Source organism: Sceloporus occidentalis, unplaced genomic scaffold (genome assembly GCF_023333645.1).
Source record: "Sceloporus occidentalis isolate IW3139 unplaced genomic scaffold, rSceOcc1.0.p SCAF_282, whole genome shotgun sequence".
In the NCBI taxonomy this organism is placed as follows: domain Eukaryota; kingdom Metazoa; phylum Chordata; class Lepidosauria; order Squamata; family Phrynosomatidae; genus Sceloporus; species Sceloporus occidentalis.
Genome location: NW_028317262.1, coordinates 541,127 through 568,743, shown reverse-complemented (window position 1 = coordinate 568,743; position 27,617 = coordinate 541,127). Strand labels below are relative to the sequence as shown.

At 44.4% G+C, this 27,617-nt stretch overlaps 3 protein-coding genes across 3 annotated transcripts; 1 reads left to right on the top strand and 2 right to left on the bottom strand.

The window, feature by feature from the left end:
* Positions 1–331: 331 nt before the first annotated feature.
* Positions 332–15,343, bottom strand: LOC149275529 (uncharacterized). The gene is made up of 4 exons (XM_089504648.1): positions 14,694–15,343; positions 13,983–14,612; positions 1,142–1,775; positions 332–973 (listed from the first exon to the last, which is right to left on the bottom strand). Exons 1-4 carry the CDS (start codon positions 15,341–15,343, stop codon positions 332–334), a joined length of 2,556 nt encoding a protein of 851 aa, XP_089360774.1.
* On the top strand, positions 9,028–11,126 carry LOC149275530 (uncharacterized). The gene is made up of 4 exons (XM_089504617.1): positions 9,028–9,099; positions 9,210–9,398; positions 9,480–9,603; positions 9,787–11,126. Exons 1-4 carry the CDS (start codon positions 9,028–9,030, stop codon positions 11,124–11,126), a joined length of 1,725 nt encoding a protein of 574 aa, XP_089360743.1.
* A 10,329-nt stretch (positions 15,344–25,672) lies between the features above and the next one.
* On the bottom strand, positions 25,673–27,601 carry LOC149275528 (uncharacterized). Its single transcript, XM_089504647.1, has 2 exons — positions 27,293–27,601; positions 25,673–27,148 (listed from the first exon to the last, which is right to left on the bottom strand). Exons 1-2 carry the CDS (start codon positions 27,599–27,601, stop codon positions 25,673–25,675), a joined length of 1,785 nt encoding a protein of 594 aa, XP_089360773.1.
* Positions 27,602–27,617: the final 16 nt, after the last annotated feature.

Genomic DNA, 27,617 nt, shown 5'->3' with positions numbered 1-27,617 from the left:
AGGCTCTGTCACACAGACACACCCAAGTACACACCAGGAAAGGCTCTACCACACCGATACCAAAACACACACACCAGGACAGGCTCTGCCACACAGACACCCAAATACACACCAGGAAAAGCTCTGCCACACAGACACCCAAATGGACATTCTCACGAATGATGCCGCTGTATTCTTTTGTATTAATCTCCTGTACACATTAGTATCTAATAAAGTGATTATTTGTACCACGGGTGTGGCTTTTTTCCCTTTATGGATGAATTTGTTCATCTCCGTTATATTTCTCTACGCAAATTCTCCCTTTCCTATGGGCATTTTCCTGTCTACTCTGTCAACGACATGCAAATGATTTCTCTCCCGTATGAATTCGCTGGTGCCTACTCAGACCTGGTGTCGTGCTAAAACATTTTCCGCACTCAGGACACCCAAATGGTTTCTCCCCCGTGTGAATTAGCTCGTGATTTTTCAGGCTTGTTGTTGAGCTAAAGCATTTTCCGCACTCAGGACACCCAAATGGTTTCTCCCCCGTGTGAATTAGCTCATGCCTTTTCAGGCTTGTTGTTGAGCTAAAGCACTTCCCACACTCAGAGCACCCGAATGGCTTCTCCCCCGTGTGAGTTCGCTCATGCCTTCTCAGCTGTGGCTTTCTGCTGAAACACTTCCTGCATTCAGAACACTCAAAGGGCTTCTCTCCCGTGTGAATTCTCACATGCTCATCGACCTCCGTCTTTGTGTTAAAATATTTCCCGCATTCAGAACATGTGAACGGTAGATCTCCCGTGTGATATCGTTCGTGCTGCTTGAGATGTGCGTTTCTGTAAAAACGTTTCCCGCATTCAGAACACGCAAACGGTTTCTCCCCCGTGTGACAGCGCTCATGCATTATAAGATTGAACTTTGTGGTTAAACATTTTCCGCATTCAGAACACTCAAAAGGCTTCTCTCCCGTGTGAATTTGCTCATGTGTTCTCAGCTGCGACTGTGAGCGTAAACATTTCCCACATTCTGAACACACGAATGGTTTCTCTTCTGCGTGACATTGTTTATGTATTAGAAGTTTTGCCTTTGCGGCAAAGCATTTCCCGCATTCAGGGCACCCAAACGGTTTGACTCTCATGTGAGTTCTCAGATGTTCATTGACCTCCAACTTCGTGCCGAAGCTTTTTCCGCATTCCTGACATGCAAATGGTTTGTCGCCTGTGTGATCTTTCTCGTGTACGGTGAGCTCTGACTTACTGGTAAAACATTTCCCGCATTCAGGACACGTAAACTGTTTCTCTTCCGTGTGATGTCGTTCATGTACGACAAGATTTGACTTTGTGGTAAAACGTTTCCCACATTCAGAACACGCAAACGGCTTCTCCCCCGTGTGACATCGGTTATGTACGACAAGCTTCGACTTTGCGGTGAAACATTGCCCGCATTCCGGACACGCAAATGGCTTCTCTCCCGTGTGAATCCTCAGATGTTCGTTGACCCCTGACTTTGATCTGAAACATTTTCCGCATTCGGAACACGCGAACGGCTTCTCTCCTGTGTGACACATCTCGTGCTGCTTGAGATGTGATTTTACAGAAAAACGTTTTCCGCATTCCGGACACCCGAACGGTCTCTCTCCCGTGTGGATTCTCTCGTGTCTACTAAGATATGTCATTGTGATGAAACGTTTCCCGCACTCGGAACACGCATACAGTTTGTCCCCGGTGTGAATTCTCTCGTGTATTCTCAGATATCTTTTCTGCGTGTAGTGCTTCCCACATTCAGAACACGGAAAGGTTTTCTCTGTTTGATCCATTTCTGTACGGCCGAGATTGGATCCAACGCATCCAGAACCTCAAATTTCTATGAATGTTTCTATTTCGCTCACTAAACACTTTATCCACCGGAGATTGGGGTTCCTCAGCTGCGAGTGGCGGCACTTTTATCCCCAAACTCCTCGTTACGGATTGTTTCAGGATTTTCCTTGTGATTGTATTTGTTTCTTCAGACTCGATGATGAGAGAGATGACGCAGGAGACGATCTTCCATCTATGTGGTCGGAACGTCTGGTTATTCGGAATATTTACACTCCTTAAAGAAAAAGATTGAATTAAATTATTTGAGAACATGTTTAAATATTATTTAAAAAACAGAGAATTGGTGAAAGGACAGAGTTTCTGTTAATGGGGTATTTTCTAGTTGGGTGTTTCGAGTCGACTCCCCCGAGGTTCTGTCTTTGGTCTCATTCTTTTCAGTTTAATGATCAGAGTTCGGGAACAGGGCCCGGAAAGCGATATCTGAATGTTTAAAAGATGAAACCAAACTAAGTAAGGAAATTACATCAGAAATGCACGTGGATAAAAAAAGTAAATATGATGTTAAATGGTCTTCTACGAAGAAGGATCTGGAAATAAAGAAAACATTTCTTCCAAGCGCTAAATTCTGCACTAAGATTTCCCCAAATGCATTATTTACATTTATCAACATTAATCTGACGCACTGTTGATCGCTCTAGTGGTTTACTAAAATCACTCGCCATTTGTCTTGTTCATCCCAGGAATGGCCGTCCCGCTGTAGACGTTTGTATCGTACTTCACCATTAAGACCTTCGGAAATATCACTATTACAGAGCCCTGGCCCCAGACCTTCCTCTGAGTTGTGCGCTACTTTTGAGAGCGAGGAGTGGGGGCTTTATGGCTTCCATGAATAAAGCGTTGATAAATTGGGATATGAACTGTTATATAAGTCATTGTCTTGGCACATGTGTCACACGTATGTGCATATGTGTCACGCATCCTCAGCTCTATGAGGACAAAGGCTCTGTGGCCGGGGCCTTAGCACTTCTGCCCCCATTTTATCTGCGGTAGAGGGAATAAGTGGTGGGGATTTGAACCACTGGATAAAACATAAGGAGGGCAATGAAGTAACCTTACACACAGATCTTTAGATTGTGCACTAACATACTTTACCACCATACAGTAACACCCACTCATCCTAACACCATGCACTAACACACTCTACCACCATACAGTAACACCCACTCATCCTAACACCATGCACTAACACACTCTACCACCATACAGTAACACCCACTCATCCTAACACCATGCACTACCACACTCTACCATCATACAGTCACACACACACTCATGCTAACACCATGCACTAACATACTCTACCACCATACAGTAACACACACTCATCCTAACATCATGCACTAACATACTCTACCACCATACAGTAACACACACTCATCCTAACACCATGCACTAACATACTCTACCACCATACAGTAACACACACTCATCCTAACACCATGCACTAACATACTCTACCATCATACATTAACACCCACTCATCCTAACACCATGTAATAATATACTCTACCATCATACAGTAACACCCACTCATCCTAACACCATGCACTAACATACTCTACCATCATACAGTAACACCCACTCATCCTAACATCATGCACTAACATACTCTACCACCATACAGTAACACCCACTCATCCTAACACCATGTAATAATATACTCTACCATCATACAGTAACACCCACTCATCCTAACACCATGCACTAACATACTCTACCACCATACAGTAACACACACTCATCCTAACATCATGCACTAACATACTCTACCACCATACAGTAACACCCACTCATCCTAACATCATGCACTAACATACTCTACCACCATACAGTAACACCCACTCATCCTAACACCATGCACTAACATACTCTACCACCATACAGTAACACACACTCATCCTAACACCATGCACTAACACACTCTACCACCATACAGTAACACACACTCATCCTAACACCATGCACTAACATACTCTACCACCATACATTAACACCCACTCATCCTAACACCATGTAATAATATACTCTACCATCATACAGTAACACCCACTCATCCTAACACCATGCACTAACATACTCTACCACCATACAGTAACACACACTCATCCTAACATCATGCACTAACATACTCTACCACCATACAGTAACACCCACTCATCCTAACATCATGCACTAACATACTCTACCACCATACAGTAACACCCACTCATCCTAACACCATGCACTAACATACTCTACCACCATACAGTAACACCCACTCATCCTAACACCATGCACTAACATACTCTACCACCATACAGTAACACACACTCATCCTAACACCATGCACTAACATACTCTACCATCATACAGTAACACCCACTCATCCTAACACCATGCACTAACATACTGTACCATCATACAGTAACACCCACTCATCCTAACACCATGCACTAACATACTCTACCACCATACAGTAACACACACTCATCCTAACACCATGCACTAACACACTCTACCACCATACAGTAACACACACTCATCCTAACACCATGCACTAACATACTCTACCACCATACAGTAACACACACTCATCCTAACACCATGTAATAATATACTCTACCATCATACAGTAACACCCACTCATCCTAACATCATGCACTAACATACTCTACCACCATACAGTAACACCCACTCATCCTAACACCATGCACTAACATACTCTACCACCATACAGTAACACACACTCATCCTAACACCATGTAATAATATACTCTACCACCATACAGTAACACACACTCATCCTAACACCATGTAATAATATACTCTACCATCATACAGTAACACCCACTCATCCTAACACCATGCACTAACACACTCTACCACCATACAGTAACACCCACTCATCCTAACACCATGCACTAACATACTCTACCACCATACAGTAACACACACTCATCCTAACATCATGCACTAACATACTCTACCACCATACAGTAACACACACTCATCCTAACACCATGCACTAACATACTCTACCATCATACAGTCACACACACACTCATGCTAACACCATGCACTAACATACTCTACCACCATACAGTAACACCCACTCATCCTAACATCATGCACTAACATACTCTACCACCATACAGTAACACCCACTCATCCTAACACCATGCACTAACATACTGTACCATCATACAGTAACACACACTCATCCTAACACCATGCACTAACACACTCTACCACCATACAGTAACACACACTCATCCTAACACCATGCACTAACACACTCTACCACCATGCACTAACACACTCCCTCCCATCCCTCTACCTCTGTACTCTGTACTCTCAAAGTCTTGTACCCACTACTTCTGAGAACCCCCAGGTTGTCCCTATTCGTAAGATTTCACCTTTGGGCTCACACAGTGGATCGTAGCCCTGTAGCCACTACTTCTGGACGTCCTGACAACGTGCTGCACGACGCATGCTCCTCCCACAACCAACCCGGAAATGGCCGCGGTAACGCTTCTACGAGCGGATGTGATATCAGAGGAAGCGGATGTACAGGACAGCCATCTTTGTTTCAGGAAGTTAAAGAAATGCAAATATCTGCACGATGTGAGCTGCCGGCGGCCATGTTTGGAAGCAGGAGATGACGTAATCGGACACTTCTATCAGGAAGTGATGATGTAATGAAAAATCACACATTGAGTCTGTGAAAGGAGCCACTAAACGAGAGCCTGTACCGGATTTCTCTTTCGCTCCGGTCGGACAGCTGTCCCGGGGGTAAGATCTGAAATTCAGGTGTATCTGGGGGGTAGTTTAGTTACAGGGGCAGTTGCTGTGCTGTCTGGGGTATATATGGTGTATCTGGGGGGGTAGTTTAGTTACAGGGGGCAGGTGCTGTGTGGGGTATATATGGTGTATCTGGGGGGGTAGTTTAGTTACAGGGGGCAGTTGCTGTGCGGGGTATATATGGTGTATCTGGGGGTAGTTTAGTTACAGGGGGCAGTTGCTGTGTGGGGTCTATATGGCGTATCTGGGAAATAAATTGTTGTATTAACCTCAGCCTCTTCTGCTGGGAGGCTGTTCCACTTTGGTATTTTGCTTTGCTTTGGGCTGCGCATGGTCTGTTCTTGTATGTATCTGGATCAGTCGCCTCACCTCAGCACCACTATATAACGGCAGAGATCCGCAAAGTGCCAAAAACCACCTCCCGCTTCCTGACACTAATACACCCTGCTTCCCTTTTCCACCCCTTATTCTTCTAACATTCAACTGCAGCCGCTGCGCTCCCCCCCATTCTACTAACATTAAGCTGCAGCCGCCACGCTCTCCCCCCATTCTACTAACATTAAACTGCAGCCGCTGCGCTCCCCCCCATTCTTCTAACATTAAACTGCAGCCGCCGTGCTCTCCCCCATTCTTCTAACATTAAACTGCAGCCGCTGCGCTCCCCCCCATTCTACTAACATTAAACTGCAGCCGCTGCGCTCCCCCCCCATTCTACTAACATTAAACTGCAGCCGCCGCGCTCTCCCCCATTCCTCTAACATTAAACTGCAGCCGCCACGCTCTCCCCCATTCTACTAACATTAAACTGCAGCCGCCACGCTCTCCCTCATTCTTCTAACATTAAACTGCAGCCGCCGCGCTCTCCCCCATTCTTCTAACATTAAACTGCAGCCGCCGCGCTCTCCCCCATTCTTCTAACATTAAACTGCAGCCGCCGCGCTCTCCCCCATTCTTCTAACATTAAACTGCAGCCGCTGCGCTCCCCCCCCATTCTACTAACATTAAGCTGCAGCCGCCACGCTCTCCCCCATTCTACTAACATTAAACTGCAGCCGCCACGCTCTCCCTCATTCTTCTAACATTAAACTGCAGCCGCCGCGCTCTCCCCCATTCTTCTAACATTAAACTGCAGCCGCCGCGCTCTCCCCCATTCTTCTAACATTAAACTGCAGCCGCCGCGCTCTCCCCCATTCTTCTAACATTAAACTGCAGCCGCCACGCTCTCCCTCATTCTTCTAACATTAAACTGCAGCCGCCGCGCTCTCCCCCATTCTTCTAACATTAAACTGCAGCCGCCGCGCTCTCCCCCATTCTTCTAACATTAAACTGCAGCCGCCGCGCTCTCCCCCATTCCTCTAACATTAAACTGCAGCCGCCGCGCTCTCCCCCATTCTTCTAACATTAAACTGCAGCTGCCGCGCTCTCCCTCATTCTACTAACATTAAACTGCAGCCGCCGCGCTCTCCCTCGTTCTACTAACATTAAACTGCAGCCGCCGCGCTCTCCCCCGTTCTACTAACATTAAACTGCAGCCGCCGCGCTCTCCCCCGTTCTACTAACATTAAACTGCAGCCGCCGCGCTCTCCCCCGTTCTACTAACATTAAACTGCAGCCGCCGCGCTCTCCCTCATTCTACTAACATTAAACTGCAGCCGCCGCGCTCTCCCCCATTCTTCTAACATTAAACTGCAGCCGCCGCGCTCTCCCCCATTCTTCTAACATTAAACTGCAGCCGCCTCGCTCTCCCCCATTCTTCTAACATTAAACTGCAGCCGCCGCACTCTCCCCCATGCTACTAACATTAAACTGCAGCCGCCGCGCTCTACCCCATGCTACTAACATTAAACTGCAGCCGCCGCGCTCTCCCCCATTCTACTAACATTAAACTGCAGCCGCCGCGCTCTCCCCCAGTCTTCTAACATTAAACTGCAGCCGCCGCGCTCTCCCCCATTCTTCTAACATTAAACTGCAGCCGCCGCGCTCTCCCCCATTCTTCTAACATTAAACTGCAGCCGCCGCGCTCTCCCCCATTCTTCTAACATTAAACTGCAGCCGCCTCGCTCTCCCCCATTCTTCTAACATTAAACTGCAGCCGCCGCACTCTCCCCCATGCTACTAACATTAAACTGCAGCCGCCGCGCTCTACCCCATGCTACTAACATTAAACTGCAGCCGCCGCGCTCTCCCCCAGTCTTCTAACATTAAACTGCAGCCGCCGCGCTCTCCCCCATTCTTCTAACATTAAACTGCAGCCGCCGCGCTCTCCCCCATTCTTCTAACATTAAACTGCAGCCGCCGCGCTCTCCCCCATTCTTCTAACATTAAACTGCAGCCGCCGCGCTCTCCCCCATTCTTCTAACATTAAACTGCAGCCGCCGCGCTCTCCCCCATTCTTCTAACATTAAACTGCAGCCGCCGCTCTCTCCCCCATTCTTCTAACATTAAACTGCAGCCGCCGCGCTCTACCCCATGCTACTAACATTAAACTGCAGCCGCGCTCTCCCCCATTCTTCTAACATTAAACTGCAGCCGCCGCGCTCTCCCCCATTCTTCTAACATTAAACTGCAGCCGCCGCTCTCTCCCCCATTCTTCTAACATTAAACTGCAGCCGCCGCGCTCTACCCCATGCTACTAACATTAAACTGCAGCCGCTGCGCGCTCCCCCTTTTTCCACGAGGAGAAGTGGCCAAGAGAGATGTTAGCTGGGCCCGGGTGGGGCGGCGGTATATAACAGCAATGCGTAAGGAGATGGGATTAAGTAACCACACAGCATGGACCTCAAATAAGGAGAAAGAGAGTGATGGAGTGGAGGGAATGGGTGGAGAGGTTTAAGTTGAGGAGGGCAGGAAGCCGAACTCACCAACGTTCATGTCATCGGGTCTGGGAGTGTGAGTGAGGTGGAGGCCACCATAGGAGGGAGAAGCGGTGCTGCAAGAGGTTGGCCGGGTTTCAGTCTGAGCGAGAAGGTGCAGGGAAGTAGAGGTGAAGGGATCGCGTCTGGTTGTTAGTTTCTTGCACACAGAATGAGCATCCCAGAGAGCAGAGGAAAAAGGAGGAGAGGGGGAGAGGAGGAGGGGTATGTGGATAAGATTTTTAAGAATTCTGGAACCTTAAGTGGGAAAGGCAAAGAAGCAATAATGGAAGGTCCAAGATTTGGGGCCACAGCTCCTAAAAGAGGATGTGGCGATTGGACTTGTGGGAGCCGAGAGATTGCTGGGAGCAGAAGATTGGTGTTGGGTGAGGGGTGTCTGGGATAAGAAAAGGGGTGAAGAAAGTATTTTTATTAGGGTTTTGTCTTTTTCGCCATCATGTTATTAGAATTTGTGGTACAGGGAGGCGTCTGAGCGCCAAACGTGGTGACCCAGGAAAGAGTCCGGTTTGGGACTGAACATGGACAAGGATCCGGTGGCTGAGAAGATCTTAGAGCTCACCCTGGAGATCATCTCCCTGCTGAGTGGAGAGGTGAGGGGCCGGTGTCTCTGGGGCCAGAACATGGATGTCGTTATGTCCACAAACTGCAGCTCAGATGTTTCTTTGCTCATCGATATTTCAATATCTTTCCCGATATACAGGATTATATGATTGTGAGGAAGCCCAGTGACTGCGTCCCACCCAGCGACGGCCCCCGTGTGTCAGACGGACCCCCCGGGACCCGGAGCCCCAGCCCGGTGCCTCCACCTCACTCGCTGACCCACGAGAGGAACCGCGAGCAGAAGATCCTGGAACTGACCAACAAGATGATGTCCCTGCTGACTGGAGAGGTGAGCGCTGCTGGGAACGGGACGTTATACAGTAACACCGAGGCGTGTGTCTGGATGGTGACGGCTCATTGTGTGTCTCAGGTTCCTGTGAGGTGTGATGATGTCACCGTCTATTTCTCCATGGAGGAGTGGGAGTATTTAGAAGGACACAAGGAGCTTTACAGGGACGTGATGATGGAGGCCCACCAGCCCCGCGGCTCTCCGGGTAAGAGGTTTAATCCGTGCGGTCTGTGTGTAGATATTAAGGCATCTTCACTGTAACAAATAACGTGTAAAATGTGAGGTCCGTATAATAAATACTCGGCAATAAGGCAGCCGCGAGAGATCTGAAATCTGCTTGTTTGGGAAAGCGGCCGCTTCACTTAATTTGATGATTTCTCTCCGACAGACGCATCCGAGGTCAGAGATCGAGCCCCTAATTCTCCGCTGGACTGTAAGACGTCTCATTTTATTAAGGAGGAATCCGCCTCATGTGAAGAGACAGACATTTGTGACCCGGCGGAGTCTCCACAGAGAGAGCTCACAGCGACTCGTAATGAGGACGGACCCCCCTCAGATGAAGACGGAAATGTCTCAGCCCCCGATACGCACACAGAGCACGACGGGGGGGATAATACGTCTGTCCACGTAAAGGAGGAATCCGCTTCCAATGAAGATTATTGGATCCCAACCGAACCCAAGGGATCTACTTCTACTGATAAAACCCAAACCAGTAACACACATTTTCAGTGTGAAACACCCCCCGATGAGGGTGCATATAGCTGCCCCGAGTGTCAGGAACGGTTTACCAGGGACTCTGATCTTCTTCTACATCAGACCATCCATGATAGATCGGTGGTCTCCTCTCTGGACTGCGGGAAAACTTGTCAGCGTATTCACAGAGATGAGAAGCCTTATTCCTGTCCTGAGTGCGGGAAACGTTTTAATCACAAGTTTGATTTCGTACGCCACCAGCGAACTCATACGGGTGAAAAACCATTTCCATGTCCCGAGTGCGGGAAACATTTTAGCAGGAACTGGCACCTTGTTCAACATCTTAGAATTCACTCCAAGGAGAAGCCTTTCTCGTGTTCAGAGTGTGAGAAATCTTTTAACAGTAAATGGCAACTTGTTCAGCACTTTAGAACTCACACCGGCGAGGAGCCGTATTCCTGTCCTGAGTGCGGGAAACGTTTTAAGAGCAGCTCTCACCGCACTCAACATCTCAGAGTTCACACCGGGGAGAAGCCTTTCTCGTGTTCAGAGTGTGGGAAACGTTTCAAGCAATACTCGAGTTTCAGCTACCACCAGCGGACTCACACGGGAGAAAAACCATTTCCGTGTTCAGAGTGCGGGAAATGTTTTAGTAGTAAGGCAAGCCTTGGTCAGCACGTAGGAGTTCATGCGGAGGAGAAGCCTTTTTCCTGTTCTGAATGCAGCAAATCTTTCACCAACTCCGCAAGTTTTGCTCTCCACCAGCGGACTCACACAGGAGAGAAACTATTGCCGTGTTCCGTGTGCGGAAAATGTTTTACCAGCAACTTTCACCTCGTTCAACATTTCAGAATTCACACCGGTGAGAGGCCTTTTGCATGTTCTGAGTGCGGGAAACGTTTTAACAGGAATTGGCACCTTGTTCTACATCTCAGAATTCACAGCGGGGAGAAGCCTTTTTCATGTTCCCAGTGCGGGAAACGTTTCAAACAAAGGTCCCATTTTGTGGCCCACCAGCAGACTCAGCACGGATGAAAAACCATTTCCGTGAGTTTGGAAACGTAGGAGCAAGAGATTCGGTTAATGTCTCAGAATTCACACCGGGCAGAAGCCTTATTCTTGTTCCCGGTTAATAGTTTGATGTCTTGTTAAATTAGAACCAATCCATTACGTCGGTCCTCTCGGTAAGCCTTTGGACAGAAGTAATCTCTTGTGAGTTCTGAGACACATCATCCTTTGAGTTCAGGAGACAATGTAAAGAATATTGTCACGGCTAGCTATTGGATAACCGGACACATAAGGTGTGGGGGTGCAAGTGTTAACGATACCTGGTCACTCATTTAACCCTTAAACACATCCCAAAAACCCACACCAGGCTGGTGATAGGCTGCCACCACCAAGTTATGTTTTAAGCTGACTGCAGTTTACAGACGCTTCAGTAACGCCCGGTACCACACAGAACCGATCAAAAATGTATAAACCCCAAATGAAGTAAAACAATTAAGTAACTTGGTTTATTCCGGCTTTCTCGTTGGGTTAGAACACAGAGACGAAAACTGGATTAATATATAGTTTAATTTGACGAATGTCACAGTGCTTACGTACAAAAGTATGAACAAAGGTGATAATTTAGACACGCAGGATTCAACACAGCTTGTAAAAAAAAATAAAAAAATGAAAAATAGTAATTAGGGAAACATGGCTTTTTGTACCAGGAGGAAGTAGTAGTCCCAACAGACCCCCTGTATCCGCCTCAGCGGAGCCCAGCTTTTTAATCGCTATGCAATTAGAAAAGTATAATATAGAAAATAAAACAGTTTTAAAAGTTACTACTTATTTAAAAAAATAATTGTGACAGAATGAGCTGTCATACAGGCCCCAAGGTACTCAGAGATGGCTCCAGCCTGGCTGCCAAACAGGCAGGAACTCCATTGTGTAAACTAATCCCATAACAGGATGGCTACCAGGGGGAGATTCAGTAGCTAAAGGGGACTAAAGGTTGGGTTTTGTCTACATGTACCTGTTTATCAATGTTAATTTATGTTAATGAAGTGATGTGGCTATATGACTCTGTTTTACATCAATAAACTGTTCATTCCTGCTGTACTCAGTTCAAGGTAGTTGTGTCTACTTATTGGGTGCACATAGCAGGGTTCCAAGGTGCGCATGCTGGCTGGTGCTGGAAGTGATTCCGGGGGCAAGAGGAGGATAAATGTGGGTGATCTCTGGGAGTTACTACAGCTCTCTCGGTGAACCCGTTACACTAATGTTCCAGTGATGGCACCATGACATCATAAGGATAATCATCCATTTCCAAAAAAAATTAAAAATGTCCAAAAAAATGTTTAGATTTATGTGCAAGTGCTAAAATTGCTCCTGTATCTTCCCAAACATCCTGGCAAATAAAGCGTAAAATACTAGCATTTGAAATACCCCAGGACGTCTAGACATCATAAAATGTATGATTTGTTAAAGATGCCCCAAATAGGACATGGGCTCGTGATGACTACATGTAAAAATGCTCACCTCCCAAATGTGGCCCAACAAACATATGCTTGGGAGATGTTGCTGAACACATAGTGGGGTGTTACTGTGTGTGTAAAAATGACTACCACAAGGCTGATGGATGTCCATGGTAAGAGTTGAAATATTAGCATTTCATATACCCAGCAGTGTCTGGTTTTGAAAAATAGTTGTAAGCCGGCTTGACACATTTTCACCTTTTCTGCTTTCTAACCGCAAACCCTTCCCCTCCTCTGTAAATTGGGGTAGATGGAGTTGGCGCGAGCATTGTGTACGTGGCCAATAATGAACATGTGCTGTATTTTTTGTTCAGATAAAGCGGGGCATCTCTGTACCGTGTGCGCTCTGTGTGTAGTATTTTTATTACTTATAAGTTTAATTACAAACAGACTGACACAGAAATCCTGAGGACAGCTTCCCGCCCCTTTATATCAAATGCTTTCTCTCCTTTGTGAAATCTCAATTTTTTTTATATAATAAGTTTTTTATTGGAGAGTTTTGATTAAAGATTTTTTTTGCATGTGTAGCAAACTGTTACAGAACAAAGAAATGTGTTGGCTAATGACAAAGATATCACAAGGTCAAGGGAACACGGTGATCATTTCATTCTATGTGACCTCGATACTCCGTTTACAGAGTAAACACATCATAATGCCAAAAATACAACACAACATAAAGATTGAGTATTTCAAGATAATCAGTTGCGACGATAAAAGGAACAAAATTATAAGAAAGTGTAAGAGAAAACCAAAGGAAAAATTAAAGTATAACAAAAACAACCATTATGGTGAAAGTTGTGTATGTTTTCAGATATTTATGGATTGATCCTAAACACGAGTATAGAATAAATGATATTTCCAAGGAGTGTAGTCATTGCTGCGATATGAGGTGGTTTATCTATCATCTTTATTCTAACCCTCAACTTAATGATATTTGATGAAGTATAGCTAGGGATAATGAGTTGATTTTGTGAAATCTTGTTAGTGGGCACTTTCACCTAAACGGTTTTTAACAGTTTAGGACATTATAGCCCCCCTGTAGAGTTACTAGCTGTAGTAATGCAGACCTCTATAACATGGAATAATCGCTGGATACCAGCGTTGCCTTTTCCACACCGGCTTCTATCGTGTGTGGCTCTGCACATGCGTGTTGAGATGTCCTTTCGTGTAAAATCGTTTCTCGCACACGAGACATGGAAAGGGTCTCTCTCCTGTATGAAATCTCTGATGTCGAATGAGCTCCGGCTTTGTACAAAAACCTTTTCCACATTCAGAGCAGACGAACGGTTTCAATTTTGTGTGATATATTTCATGTCTAGTGAGCAAGGTCTTTGAGGTGAAACATTTTTCACACGCGGAACATGAAAATGGCTTCTCCCCCGTGTGTCTCCGCTCATGCTTGCTGAGATGTCCTTTCGTATAAAAACACTTCCCGCACTCAGCGCACGGAAACGGTCTCTCTCCGGTGTGAAATCTCTCATGCGTAGTGAGGTCTGACTTTCTGCTAAAACACTTTCCGCACTCAGAACATACAAACGGTTTCACTCCGATGTGAATTCCGTTATGTCTATCGAGCTCGGGCTTCGTGATGAAACATTTCCCGCACTCCGAACACGCGAATGGCTTCTCTCCCGTGTGAAGCCGCTTGTGTCTAGTAAGTAACTGTTTAGTAGTGAAACATTTTCCGCACTCAGGACATGTAAACGGCCTCTCGGTGTGAAATCTCTCGTGTCTAGTAAGCTTTGACATTGAGGTGAAACATTTTGGGCAGTGAGAACATGAGTAAGGCTTCTCTCCCGTGTGATTTCTCTCATGAATAATGACTTCATACTTTGTGAAGAAACATTTCCCGCATTCCAGACACGGATACGGTTTCACCCCGCTGTGCTTCTTCTGATGGTTATCGAGCACAGCCTTTCTGGAAAAAGATTTCCCGCAATCCGGACACGCGAATGGCTTCTCTCCCGTGTGAGTCCGCTCGTGTCTGGTAACTGATGGTCTTGTGATGAAACATTTCCCACTTTGTGAAGATGCCAATTGTCTCTTCGTATGAAGTTTCTCGTGTCTATTAAGCTTTGACTTTGTGGTGAAGCATTTTGCGCAGTAAGAACACACGTGTGGCTTCTCTCCCGTGTGATTTCGCTCATGAATAACAAGTTCGTACTTTGTGAAGAAAGATTTCCCGCATTCCAGACACGCAAACGGCTTCACCCCGCTGTGCTGCTTCTCATGATTATCGAGCACGATCTTTCTGGAGAAACATTTCCCGCATTCTGAACACGCAAACGGCTTCCCCTCTGCATGGATCCGCTCGTGTCGGGTAAGCGCCAGTTTTGTGATGAAACATTTTCCACACTTTTCACACAGAAACGGTCTCTCTGTGTGACGTCTCTCATGCCTGGTACGCTTTGACTTTGCGGTAAAACATTTTGCGCACTGGGAACACGCATAAGGCTTCTCTCCCGTGTGATTTCGTTCGTGAACAACAAGTTCGTACTTTGTGAAGAAACATTTTCTGCATTCCAGACACGCAAACGGTTTCACCCCGCTGTGCTGCTTCTCATGTTTATCGAGCACAATCTTTCTGGAAAAACATTTCCCGCATGCCGAACACGCAAATGGCTTCTCTTCTGCGTGGACCCGCTCGTGCTTGGTGAGTTTTGGCTTCGGAGGAAAACATTCCCCACGTTCCGAGCATGTGAACGCTTCTTCGGCTGTCTCCCCGGCCATCTGCGTACGAGCTCCGCGTGAGATCCACTCAGAACATTCACAGGACGTTCCGCTTCACTTAACGGTTCTAGATTCCTCCATAAATACTGTATTATCTAGAGCCGCGGGTTCCCTGGGCTATGAGCAGTGGCAACTTCACTCCCAAATTCTTCTCTGCGCAGGATTCGGAATTTTCTTCAGCATTCGATGATCTCGGAATGATCAAAGATTGTGGTCGAATGATACGTAAAATCCCAGGAAACCGCTGCGAAAAAAAAAAGAACAAATTAAGATTTTTTTAGACATCTTGAATAACTAAATTATATTTGGCTCGAACATAAAACTTCACCTCAACCCCATTTAATGATCAGAATTCTAATGTGAAGTTAACGACATACTATTTGCTATGAACTGCAGAACACCTCGCTCTCTCACACTCACTGGCCTTCACTGTAAACGTGGATCTGTAGAACTCTGCCGTTTGACATGCATGAGTATGACACGGCAGGTGGCAGTGGCTATAGACGGTCTCGCCGCTCTCATGTAATACACAGGGGAAGGCTCTAGAGGAATAACAGGACCTTAGTTTAACCCTTCTACCTAACCTTCCTATTCTTGATCCAAAAGAAGGCAAAAAAACCCTAAGTAATCTACTAAGAATTCTGCAATTCTCAACAGGTCACTGAAGAGCTCTTTATATCTGCCCCGCGTATATTTATATAATGCGTATCTGCCCCGCGTATATTTATATAATGTGCATCTGCCCGGCGTATATCTATATAATGTGCATCTGCCCCGCGTATATTTATATAATGTGTATCTGCACGGCGTATATTTATATAATGTGCATCTGCCCCGCGTATATTTATATAATGTGTATCTGCCCGGCGTATATTTATATAATGTGTATCTGCACGGCGTATATTTATATAATGTGTATCTGCCCCGCGTATATTTATATAATGTGTATCTGCCCCGCGTATATTTATATAATGTGTATCTGCCCGGCGTATATTTATATAATGTGTATCTGCCCCGCGTATATTTATATAATGTGTATCTGCCCGGCGTATATTTATATAATGTGTATCTGCACGGCGTATATTTATATAATGTCTATCTGCCCCGCGTATATTTATATAATGTGTATCTGCCCCGCGTATATTTATATAATGTGTATCTGCCCCGCGTATATTTATATAATGTGTATCTGCCCCGCGTATATTTATATAATGTACATCTGCCCCGCGTATATTTATATAATGTATATTTATATAATGTATATCTGCCCCGCGTATATTTATATAATGTATATCTGCCCCGCGTATATTTATATAATGTGTATCTGCCCCGCGTATATTTATATAATGTATATCGGCCCCCCGTGTATATTTATATAATGTGTATCTGCCCCGCGTATATTTATATAATGTGTATCTGCCCCGCGTATATTTATATAATGTATATTTATATAATGTGTATCTGCCCCGCTTATATTTATATAATGTGTATCTGCCCCGCGTATATTTATATAATGTATATCTGCCCCGCGTATATTTATATAATGTATATCTGCCCCGCGTATATTTATATAATGTATATCTGCCCCGCGTATATTTATATAATGTATATCTGCCCCGCGTATATTTATATAATGTGTATCTGCCCCGCGTATATTTATATAATGCGTATCTGCCCCGCGTATATTTATATAATGCGTATCTGCCCCGCGTATATTTATATAATGCGTATCTGCCCCGCGTATATTTATATAATGCATATCGGCCCCGCGTATATTTATATAATGTATATCTGCCCCGCGTATATTTATATAATGTATATCTGCCCCGCGTATATTTATATAATGTGTATCTGCCCCGCGTATATTTATATAATGTATATCTGCCCCGCGTATATTTATATAATGTGTATCTGCCCCGCGTATATTTATATAATGTATATCTGCCCCGCATATATTTCTATAATGTGTATCTGCCCCGCGTATATTTATATAATGTATATTTCTATGATGTATATCTGCCCCGCGTATATTTATATAATGTATATTTATATAATGTGTATCTGCCCCGCGTATATTTATATAATGTGTATCTGCCCCGTGTATATTTATATAATGTATATTTATATAATGTATATCTGCCCCGCGTATATTTATATAATGTATATTTATATAATGTGTATCTGCCCCGCGTATATTTATATAATGTGTATCTGCCCCGCGTATATTTATATAATGTATATCTGCCCCGCGTATATTTATATAATGCGTATCTGCCCCGCGTATATTTATATAATGTATATCTGCCCCGCGTATATTTATATAATGTGTATCTGCCCCGCATATATTTATATAATGTATATCTGCCCCGCGTATATTTATATAATGTATATCTGCCCCGCGTATATTTATATAATGTATATCTGCCCCGCGTATATTTATATAATGTGTATCTGCCCCGCGTATATTTATATAATGTATATCTGCCCCGAATATATTTCTATAATGTGTATCTGCCCCGCGTATATTTCTATAATGTATATTTCTATAATGTATATCTGCCCCGTGTATATTTATATAATGTATATTTATATAATGTATATCTGCCCCGCGTATATTTATATAATGTATATTTATATAATGTATATCTGCCCCGCGTATATTTATATAATGTATATTTATATAATATATCTGCTCCGTGTATATTTATATAATGTATATTTATATAATGTATATCTGCCCCGCGTATATTTATATAATGTGCATCTGCCCGGCATATATTTATATAATGTGTATCTGCCCCGCGTATATTTATATAATGTGTATCTGCCCCGCATATATTTATATAATGTGTATCTGCCCCGCGTATATTTATATAATGTGTATCTGCCCCGCGTATATTTATATAATGTGTATCTGCCCCGCATATATTTATATAATGTGTATCTGCCCCACGTATATTTATATAATGTGTATCTGCCCCACGTATATTTATATAATGTGTATCTGCCCCGCGTATATTTATATAATGTGTATCTGCCCCACGTATATTTATATAATGTGTATCTGCCCCGCGTATATTTATATAATGTATATCTGCCCCGCGTATATTTATATAATGTATATTTATATAATGTATATCTGCCCCGCCTATATTTATATAATGTATATCTGCCCCGCGTATATTTATATAATGTATATCAGCCCCGCGTATATTTATATAATGTATATCTGCCCCGCGTATATTTATATAATGTGTATCTGCCCCGCATATATTTATATAATGTGTATCTGCCCCGCGTATATTTATATAATGTGTATCTGCCCCGCGTATATTTATATAATGTGTATCTGCCCCGCATATATTTATATAATGTGTATCTGCCCCACGTATATTTATATAATGTGTATCTGCCCCACGTATATTTATATAATGTGTATCTGCCCCGCGTATATTTATATAATGTGTATCTGCCCCACGTATATTTATATAATGTGTATCTGCCCCGCGTATATTTATATAATGTATATCTGCCCCGCGTATATTTATATAATGTATATTTATATAATGTATATCTGCCCCGCCTATATTTATATAATGTATATCTGCCCCGCGTATATTTATATAATGTATATCAGCCCCGCGTATATTTATATAATGTATATCTGCCCCGCGTATATTTATATAATGTATATCTGCCCCGCGTATATTTATATAATGTGTATCTGCCCCGCGTATATTTATATAATGTATATCTGCCCCGCGTATATTTATATAATGCGTATCTGCCCCGCGTATATTTATATAATGTATATCGGCCCCGCGTATATTTATATAATGTATATCGGCCCCGCGTATATTTATATAATGTATATCTGCCCCGCGTATATTTATATAATGTATATCAGCCCCGCGTATATTTATATAATGTATATCTGCCCCGCGTATATTTATATAATGTGTATCTGCCCCGCGTATATTTATATAATGTATATCTGCCCCGCGTATATTTATATAATGTGTATCTGCCCCGCGTATATTTATATAATGTGTATCTGCCCCGCGTATATTTATATAATGTGTATCTGCCCCGCGTATATTTATATAATGTGTATCTGCCCCACGTATATTTATATAATGTATATCTGCCCCGCATATATTTCTATAATGTGTATCTGCCCCGCGTATATTTCTATAATGTATATCTGCCCCGCGTATATTTCTATAATGTATATCTGCCCCGCGTATATTTATATAATGTATATTTATATAATGTATATCTGCACGGCGTATATTTATATAATGTATATCTGCCCCGCGTATATTTATATAATGTGTACCTGCCCTGCGTATATTTATATAATGTGTATCTGCCCCACGTATATTTATATAATGTATATCTGCCCCGCGTATATTTATATAATGTATATTTATATAATGTATATCTGCCCCGCCTATATTTATATAATGTATATCTGCCCCGCCTATATTTATATAATGTATATCAGCCCTGCGTATATTTATATAATGTATATCTGCCCCGCGTATATTTATATAATGTATATCTGCCCCGCCTATATTTATATAATGTATATCTGCCCCGCCTATATTTATATAATGTATATCTGCCCCGCGTATATTTATATAATGTATATCTGCCCCGCCTATATTTATATAATGTATATCTGCCCCGCCTATATTTATATAATGTATATCTGCCCCGCGTATATTTATATAATGTATATCTGCCCCGCGTATATTTATATAATGTATATCTGCCCCGCCTATATTTATATAATGTATATCTGCCCCGCGTATATTTATATAATGTATATTTATATAATGTATATCTGCCCCGCGTATATTTATATAATGTATATCTGCCCCGCCTATATTTATATAATGTATATCAGCCCTGCGTATATTTATATAATGTATATCTGCCCCGCGTATATTTATATAATGTATATCTGCCCCGCCTATATTTATATAATGTATATCTGCCCCGCGTATATTTATATAATGTATATCTGCCCCGCGTATATTTATATAATGTATATCTGCCCCGCCTATATTTATATAATGTATATCTGCCCCGCCTATATTTATATAATGTATATCTGCCCCGCGTATATTTATATAATGTGTATCTGCCCCGCCTATATTTATATAATGTATATCTGCCCCGCCTATATTTATATAATGTATATCTGCCCCGCGTATATTTATATAATGTATATTTATATAATGTATATCTGCCCCGCGTATATTTATATAATGTATATTTATATAATGTATATCTGCCCCGCCTATATTTATATAATGTATATTTATATAATGTATATCTGCCCCGCGTATATTTATATAATGTATATCTGCCCCGCCTATATTTATATAATGTATATCTGCCCCGCGTATATTTATATAATGTATATCTGCCCCGTCTATATTTATATAATGTATATACATTATCATTCTTTTTTAGACTAAGCCCAGTCATCATAGTTTTTTTGGTTACATCTTGAGGGTTATTGCTTTTAGCCTTAAGGATTATAAACAAAACCAATAATAACTTCATGATTTTCATTATTTAGTACGAAATGTACGTTATCCTATTATTTGAAAGTTGGGGTTAGGGTAAAGTCCTAGAATTTTAAGGTTTCAGGTGATTTCGCCAGCAGCGTGGCCGAGCTGCGAGCCATTGGTTTAAAGTTAATGTTTGTTAATTAGTTTGTATTTTAATTTGTTATTGGGCTTGTTCGGTGGGCATTTAGTAAATACTAACGTATACTTTTACCTAATCATAGTACGTTTTATGAAATTTATGAAATTGTATTGAAACCATAAGGTTAGTTCTGGTTTTGTCCACTATTCAAAATAAATAAATATTAGGGAGCGTGATGGTTTCTCTTAGCACGTGGGAGATTTTATTTATTTTTTGGTTGGGTGCAGATGCTGGAAATGTCGAATTAACCCCTTCGTGACCCCTTAGGATGCTTAGTGACCACGGAGTGACCAGCAGCACTGACCAAGAAGAAAGAATATATATAAAAAAAATAGAAAATTAAAAATAGTAATAATTAAAGACTACAATCATCACGACATCATTAAGGGTTCCTCGAAGGTCTTTAAAGATTTCCAGTACAAAAACCCTAACTGCCCAGATGTCACCATGCCTACCATCTGGCCCTGAGATAACTGCCCCCACATACAACATATATACCCCACAAGGTATAGCAACTGCCCCCTGTAACTAAACTACCCAAAGATACCCTATATATATACCACACAGCACAGCAACTGCTCCCTGTAACGAAACTACCCCCAGATACACCATATATACCCCACACAGCACAGCAACTGCCCCTGTACCTAAACTACCCCCAGATACACCATATATACCCCACACAGCACAGCAACTGCCCCCTGTACCTAAACTACCCCCAGATACACCATATATACCCCACACAGCACAGCAACTGCCCCCTGTAACTAAACTACCCCCAGATACACCCCACACAGCACAGCAACTGCCCCCTGTAACTAAACTACCCCCCAGATACACTATATATATACCCCACACAGCACTGCAACTGCTCCCTGTAACTAAACTACCCCCACATACCCATATATACCCCACACAGCACCTGCCCCCTGTAACTAAACTACCCCCCCAGATACCCCATATATACCCCACACAGCACAGCAACTGCCCCCTGTAACTAAACTACCCCCAGATACACTATATATACCCCACACAGCACAGCAACTGCCCCCTGTAACTAAACTACCCCCCAGTTCTTACCCCAAGAAACGGAAGAGGAAACCCGGCAGAGACTCTTGCTTTGCGGCTCTTTTTCCATCATCACTTCCTGTCAGAAGCAGCTGGTGACGTCATCTTCTGCTTCCCAATATGGCCGCCGGCAGCTTATACCGTGCGGCCTTTTCAGACTTGTTGCTAGGCAACGGATGCCGCATTCCCTGCAGATGCCCACCACAGTCCCTCCCTACGGCACAGGCCCCGCCCCCTTTCACAGTGCCTGGATATGAGAGCAGCTGCCCTGTTACCTTCCTGCCCTCCACGATCACTGATTGGCCCTCAGAGGGTGAGTTGCCTCAATCTGGGCAACTGTCAGCCTTCTGTCTACCTGATTAACGCTTTCAGCGCTGAGCTGGCAGATTCATGCAGGGTCTTCGTATAAATACCAGCCCAGCAGTGAAAGTGTTAAGGCGCAAGCTGCCCCCTGTGATGTCAAGGAGTTAAATGGCCAAACTGCCCCCTGTGATGTCACGGAGTTAAATGCCCTCGCTCCTGCCCCTGGCGGTGTGTATCCTGCACCTTCCCATTCTATGCCAGCTCCCCCATTAACCCCGTGTGACAGGCTGGTGGAGTAAAGGGTTAAATCTATTGGCAGAGGGTATGGGTCAGTATTTTAACCCTTTCAGCACCTCCCCGTGACCGCAGAGAAGAAGGAGGCCGGGGGCCTGCCTGTGTCTGGCTGAGAGTGATGAGAGTGAGGGGTCTCTGGCTTCCTGACTGAATGATGGATTCTACCTCAAAAATGGAGTCCAAGGAGAAGCGGTTTCGTACCTCACGGCCTCTCCGGGCTCTGTTACCGGCTCCGATCCTTCTGATGCCTCCAGGGTCCCGGCTCTGATCCGGACGATGTGTCTGGGGTCCCGGGTCTGATCCGGGTGATGCGTCTGGGGTTCTGGGTCTGCTCCTGTGATGTGTGTGTGGGGTTCTGGTTCTGTGATGTATTTAGGGTTCTGTCATGTATGTATCAGGTGTCCGGATTTCAGAAATACCTAATTTATATAGATTTTCCATACTTTCCCAGCACCAGGGAGCATACTATCAGGTGTACATTTTTTGTAGAATTTTTATGCCTATGGCTTAACGGGTTTGGGGGTTGTGAACGGGGGCAGGAGGGGTTATACTGGGTAGATGTTGTGTTAGGGCAATGGGATGTAAGGGTTTTTTTTATTATCCTTTTTATATATTTTTTTTTATTTTTTGTCTTGAACATGTTATTAAGGCCAGTGATGTCACAATAACATCACTTAGCTCACTTTGTTTTTTTTTTTAATTATTTATTGTATTACGGTGATTTTTTTTTAAATCACTAACCTTTTTTTTCCCCTTTTTTATTTTCCAGCATGTGAGGAGGGTGAGAAACATGGTTTCTCACTCTCCTCCCTGCACCGATCACACTGTGACCTCTATGTCCAATCAGATATCCTGTCCTCCGATGAACTTCCAGGTTACATCAGCTTTCATGCCGGAAGCTATTACATCAGATCGGGCAGCAGAAAGCCGGCGATGCTGGCTTCTGCTGTCAGGGGGGAGTCTAGTCTGTCAAACGACAGCCTGATCTACATCCCTGCCGCTGCAAGAAGGGCGGGACGTACCGGTATGTCCACAGGGGATTCTTGGGATGTGTTTTTCGGACATACCGGTATGTCCATAGAGGACTGAAGGGGCCAAATAAACCTGTTTTCACCTCAACATGAGTGTCGTCTGATGCTTGGGGTGGGCTGCTATGATCCCTTACTGTCCTTTTCAGGACAATAGCCACACAGTGTAGCTCAGCTTCGGTTGGCCACAGTGGTAAAGTAGCCCTGTTGCAGTGGAGTCCCCCCCTTCTCTCTGCAACGCTGGTTCTGTCTGACGGTGAAGGGGTTAATCGCGGGTGGCCATGGGGAGAAGGAAGCAATGATTGGCAGGAGTACTCAGTTGGGGGTACAGGTCGTTCCTGTCACAGTAGGGGTCTGGTTCTGTGATGTATATGGGGTTCTGGGTCTGTTCTGAGATGTGTGTCTGGGGGGTCTGTTCTGTGATGTGTGTGTGGGGGGTTCTTGGTCTGTTCTGTGATGTGTGTGGGGGGGGTTCTGGGTCTGTCCCTTGATGTCTCTAGAGCTTGGTTCACTATGGTTAATACAGAGAGGGGGCTACACCCCATAAGGCATCTGTGCTCTAATGACCAATATGTACATCCAACAGAGGAAACAACCTGACCCTACTCGGCATTAGTGAGACAAAATGGACACAAAGTGGATAGAGAGGGCCAATGACAGGAGAGATGTTGAAGTACTCCAGACACAAAGAGTAGGCTTTATGTTGTCCAAGCAGGTGCTGAGAGCACCGATTGGATGGGAAGTGCAAGGCCCTAGGATCATCTCAGCAGTCTTCAGAACCAAGAAGAGGAACAAGGAGAGCACTGACCACTGCTATGCTTTGACGATGAAGACGAGAATAAAGATCTCATCATTCCTATGGGAGACTTAAATCCCAGGAGTGGGCATAACACAGGATACAAAGTGTGCAAAGACAGAGAACCAGATCAACCACGTCTGCATTAACAAGAAGCTCAGAAGATCCCTGCAAGACGTTAGAAGAGGAGCAGACATGGACCTCCGACCACGGACTGAAGAACAGGTTTGCTGGACTGCAGGATCTGTACGAGGAAGAGGGAGAGAGGCAAACCTCAACAGCTTTCAGAAAGCGAAGGGACGGCAGTTACATCGACTGCCGGCAAAACAAGATACAAAGTAAAAGCACACTTGCATAGTAGACCTAGGTTTTGGAGGATCTGAGCAGTCTTCTGGGGTCATAAATGACAGAGCCTCGAATCGGAGGAAATAATCACAGTATTTAGTCCACATGATCCCCAGCAATCAGGATTACTGTTTGTAACCAACCAGGGAATCTTTTATTAACTCCATAATGTATAGCTACACCATGAACATAGATGATGGATGATACACTACAGCCTGACCCGGGGCCGTCGATTAGATTTAACCCCCCAACCCTTTCCCGGGACGTCTGGCTTCAATCTACCTATGAGCTGTAAGGGTTCTGCAATCACTTTCCCTGTCTGTTCTCCAATGTTCTTGTGTTCTAGACCTCAACCTGCTACACATAAGTATCTGCCTCTCAGTGGACTTCTCCGTTTAGGAGTCCTCATTTTTCTTTTGTGGTTAAGGACAACATTGCTCTTAGGTCTTATTTATTATTTTTTGTGTGATGGCACAAAGATCATCTCATCGCACACTTTACAGTCTATGGTAGACATCGTCACTTGGACGCGGTGGTCTATAGTCATTGCCCCTCACGTGGGACCTTTCCTTACCATACGCTCTGTGCCTATCCTTTAATGATCTAAACAAAACGAAGGAGCAGAGAACATCAGAACTCCTCCTCCATTTCGAGCACACAAATAATGTGTCCTCCTTCATTGAGAACTCTACAGTTTTAGAGAGTTTTACTTCTTATGTAAATTGGCAGTGTGTTGAAAATCTTTCCGGATCCAGAACACGCCCACGGCTTCTATCCGGCGTGAAGTCGCTCGTGCTGCTTCAGGTGGGCTTTCGTATAAAAAGACTTCCCGCACTCGGCACACGCAAATGGTCTCTCTCCTGTGTGAAACCTCCTATGTCTAGTGAGCTCGGACTTTGTGGGAAAACATTTTTGGCACGTCGGACACACAAACGGCGTGGTCCCGGCGCACATTCTGTCGTGTCTCACAAGGCCTGACTTGGCCGCGAAAGATTTCCCGCACTCGGGACACGAGAACGGTCTCTCCCCACTGTGAAATCTCTCGTGTATTGTCAGGTTTCCCTTTGTGGTGAAACATTTAACGCAATCAGAACATGCAAAAGGTTTCTCGCCGATGTGCGTTTTGTGATGCAGATTGAGGCCGTGCTTGGTGGTGAAACACTTCCTACATTCAGAACAAGTAAACGGTTTCTCCCCCTTGTGCCGCCGTTCATGCTGGATGAGGCGCAATCTTGTATTGTAACTAATTCCGCACTCACAACACGCAAAGGGTTTTACTCCGGTGTGCAGCTCTGTATGTTTGGTAAGCTCCGCCTTGGTGAGAAAAGATTTCGCGCATTCTGAACACGGGTACGGTCTCTCTCCTGTGTGATGTCGCTCATGCCTAGCAAGTCCTGTTTTGGTCTTGAAGCCCCTTCCACACTCAGAACACACGAACGTCGGCTCTCCTGCATGGCGTTTCTCATGCTTATTGAGTTCAGACTGTATGGCAAAGCCCTTCCCGCATTCGGAGCACGCAAACGGCTTCTCTCCCGTGTGATATCGTTCATGTACGACAAGCTCTGAATTTGAGAAGAAACATTTCCCGCACTCCGGACATGCGAAGGGCTTCTCCGCGCTGTGCCTTTTCTGGTGAATATTCCGCACGATCCTCGAGGAAAAACATTTCCCGCATTCCAGACACGCAAACGGCTTCTCTCCGGTGTGAACGCGCTCGTGCTCCGTGAGTTCTGCTTTGGTGATGAAACATTTCTCGCACTTAGAACACGCAAACTGTCTCCCTCCGGTGTGAAGTTTCTCATGCCTGGTGAGCTTTGATTTCGTGTTGAAACATTTTTCACACTGGGAACACGTGAACGGCTTCTCCCCCGTGTGACACCGTTCATGTATGATGAGCTCATACTTCGTGAAAAAACATTTTCCGCATTCCAGACACGCGAACGGCTTCACCCCGCTGTGCTTCTTCTCGTGATTATGAAGCGCAAGCTTTGTGGTGAAACATTTCACACACTGATAACACGTAAACGGCCTCCTTCCGGTGTGAATCCGTTCGTGTTTGGTAAGTTCCGGCTTTGACCGGAAGCCCTTTCCGCATTCCGGACACACGAAGGGTTTCTCTCCTGTGTGGTGTCGGTTATGTATGATGAGCTGATACTTGGTGAAGAAATCTTTCCCGCATTCCGAACACACGAACGGCTTCACCCCGCTGTGCTTCTTCTCGTGACTCTGAAGTGCAGCCTTGGTGCTCAAACATTTTCCGCACTGAGAACATACGAACGGCTTCTCCTCCGTGTCAGTTTTCCCGTGCGTCGCTCGGACTCCCAGCATTGCGCCGAAACGTATCCCCCCGTTGTGAATGCGTTCGTGTTTGGTGAGTTCCGATTTGGAGAGGAAGCCTTTTCCGCATTCGGAACACGCGAACGGTCTCTCGCCCGTGTGATGCCGCTCGTGTATGATGAGCTGATATTTAGTGAAAAAACCCTTCCCGCATTCGGGACACACGAAGGGCTTCACCCCGCTGTGCTTCTTCTCGTGTCGCTGGAGCGCAGCCTTGGTGCTCAAACATTTTCCGCACTGAGAACACGGGAACCGCTTTGGTTCTTTGTGAATTTTTTTATGTTTGGTGAGTTTTGGCTTCGTAGTAAAACATTCCCCACATTCCGAGCATGTGAACGCTTCCACTAGTGTCTGTCCATCCATGTGCGTGGGAGCGAGC

Coding starts and splice junctions, on each gene's coding strand:
- LOC149275529 (XM_089504648.1), bottom strand. CDS start 15,343: ATGGCCGGGGAGACAGCCGAAGAAGCGTTCACATGCTCGGAACGTGGG. Junction 14,613..14,693: donor GCAAAATGCTTCACCACAAA/GTCAAAGCTTAA, acceptor TTTCATCACAAG/ACCATCAGTTACCAGACACG. Junction 974..1,141: donor GCTTCGGCACGAAGTTGGAG/GTCAATGAACAT, acceptor TCACAGTCGCAG/CTGAGAACACATGAGCAAAT.
- LOC149275528 (XM_089504647.1), bottom strand. CDS start 27,601: ATGGATGGACAGACACTAGTGGAAGCGTTCACATGCTCGGAATGTGGG. Junction 27,149..27,292: donor CCGAATGCGGAAAAGGCTTC/CTCTCCAAATCG, acceptor GGAAAATGTTTG/AGCACCAAGGCTGCACTTCA.
- LOC149275530 (XM_089504617.1), top strand. CDS start 9,028: ATGGACAAGGATCCGGTGGCTGAGAAGATCTTAGAGCTCACCCTGGAG. Junction 9,100..9,209: donor TCTCCCTGCTGAGTGGAGAG/GTGAGGGGCCGG, acceptor CCCGATATACAG/GATTATATGATTGTGAGGAA. Junction 9,604..9,786: donor CCAGCCCCGCGGCTCTCCGG/GTAAGAGGTTTA, acceptor TCTCTCCGACAG/ACGCATCCGAGGTCAGAGAT.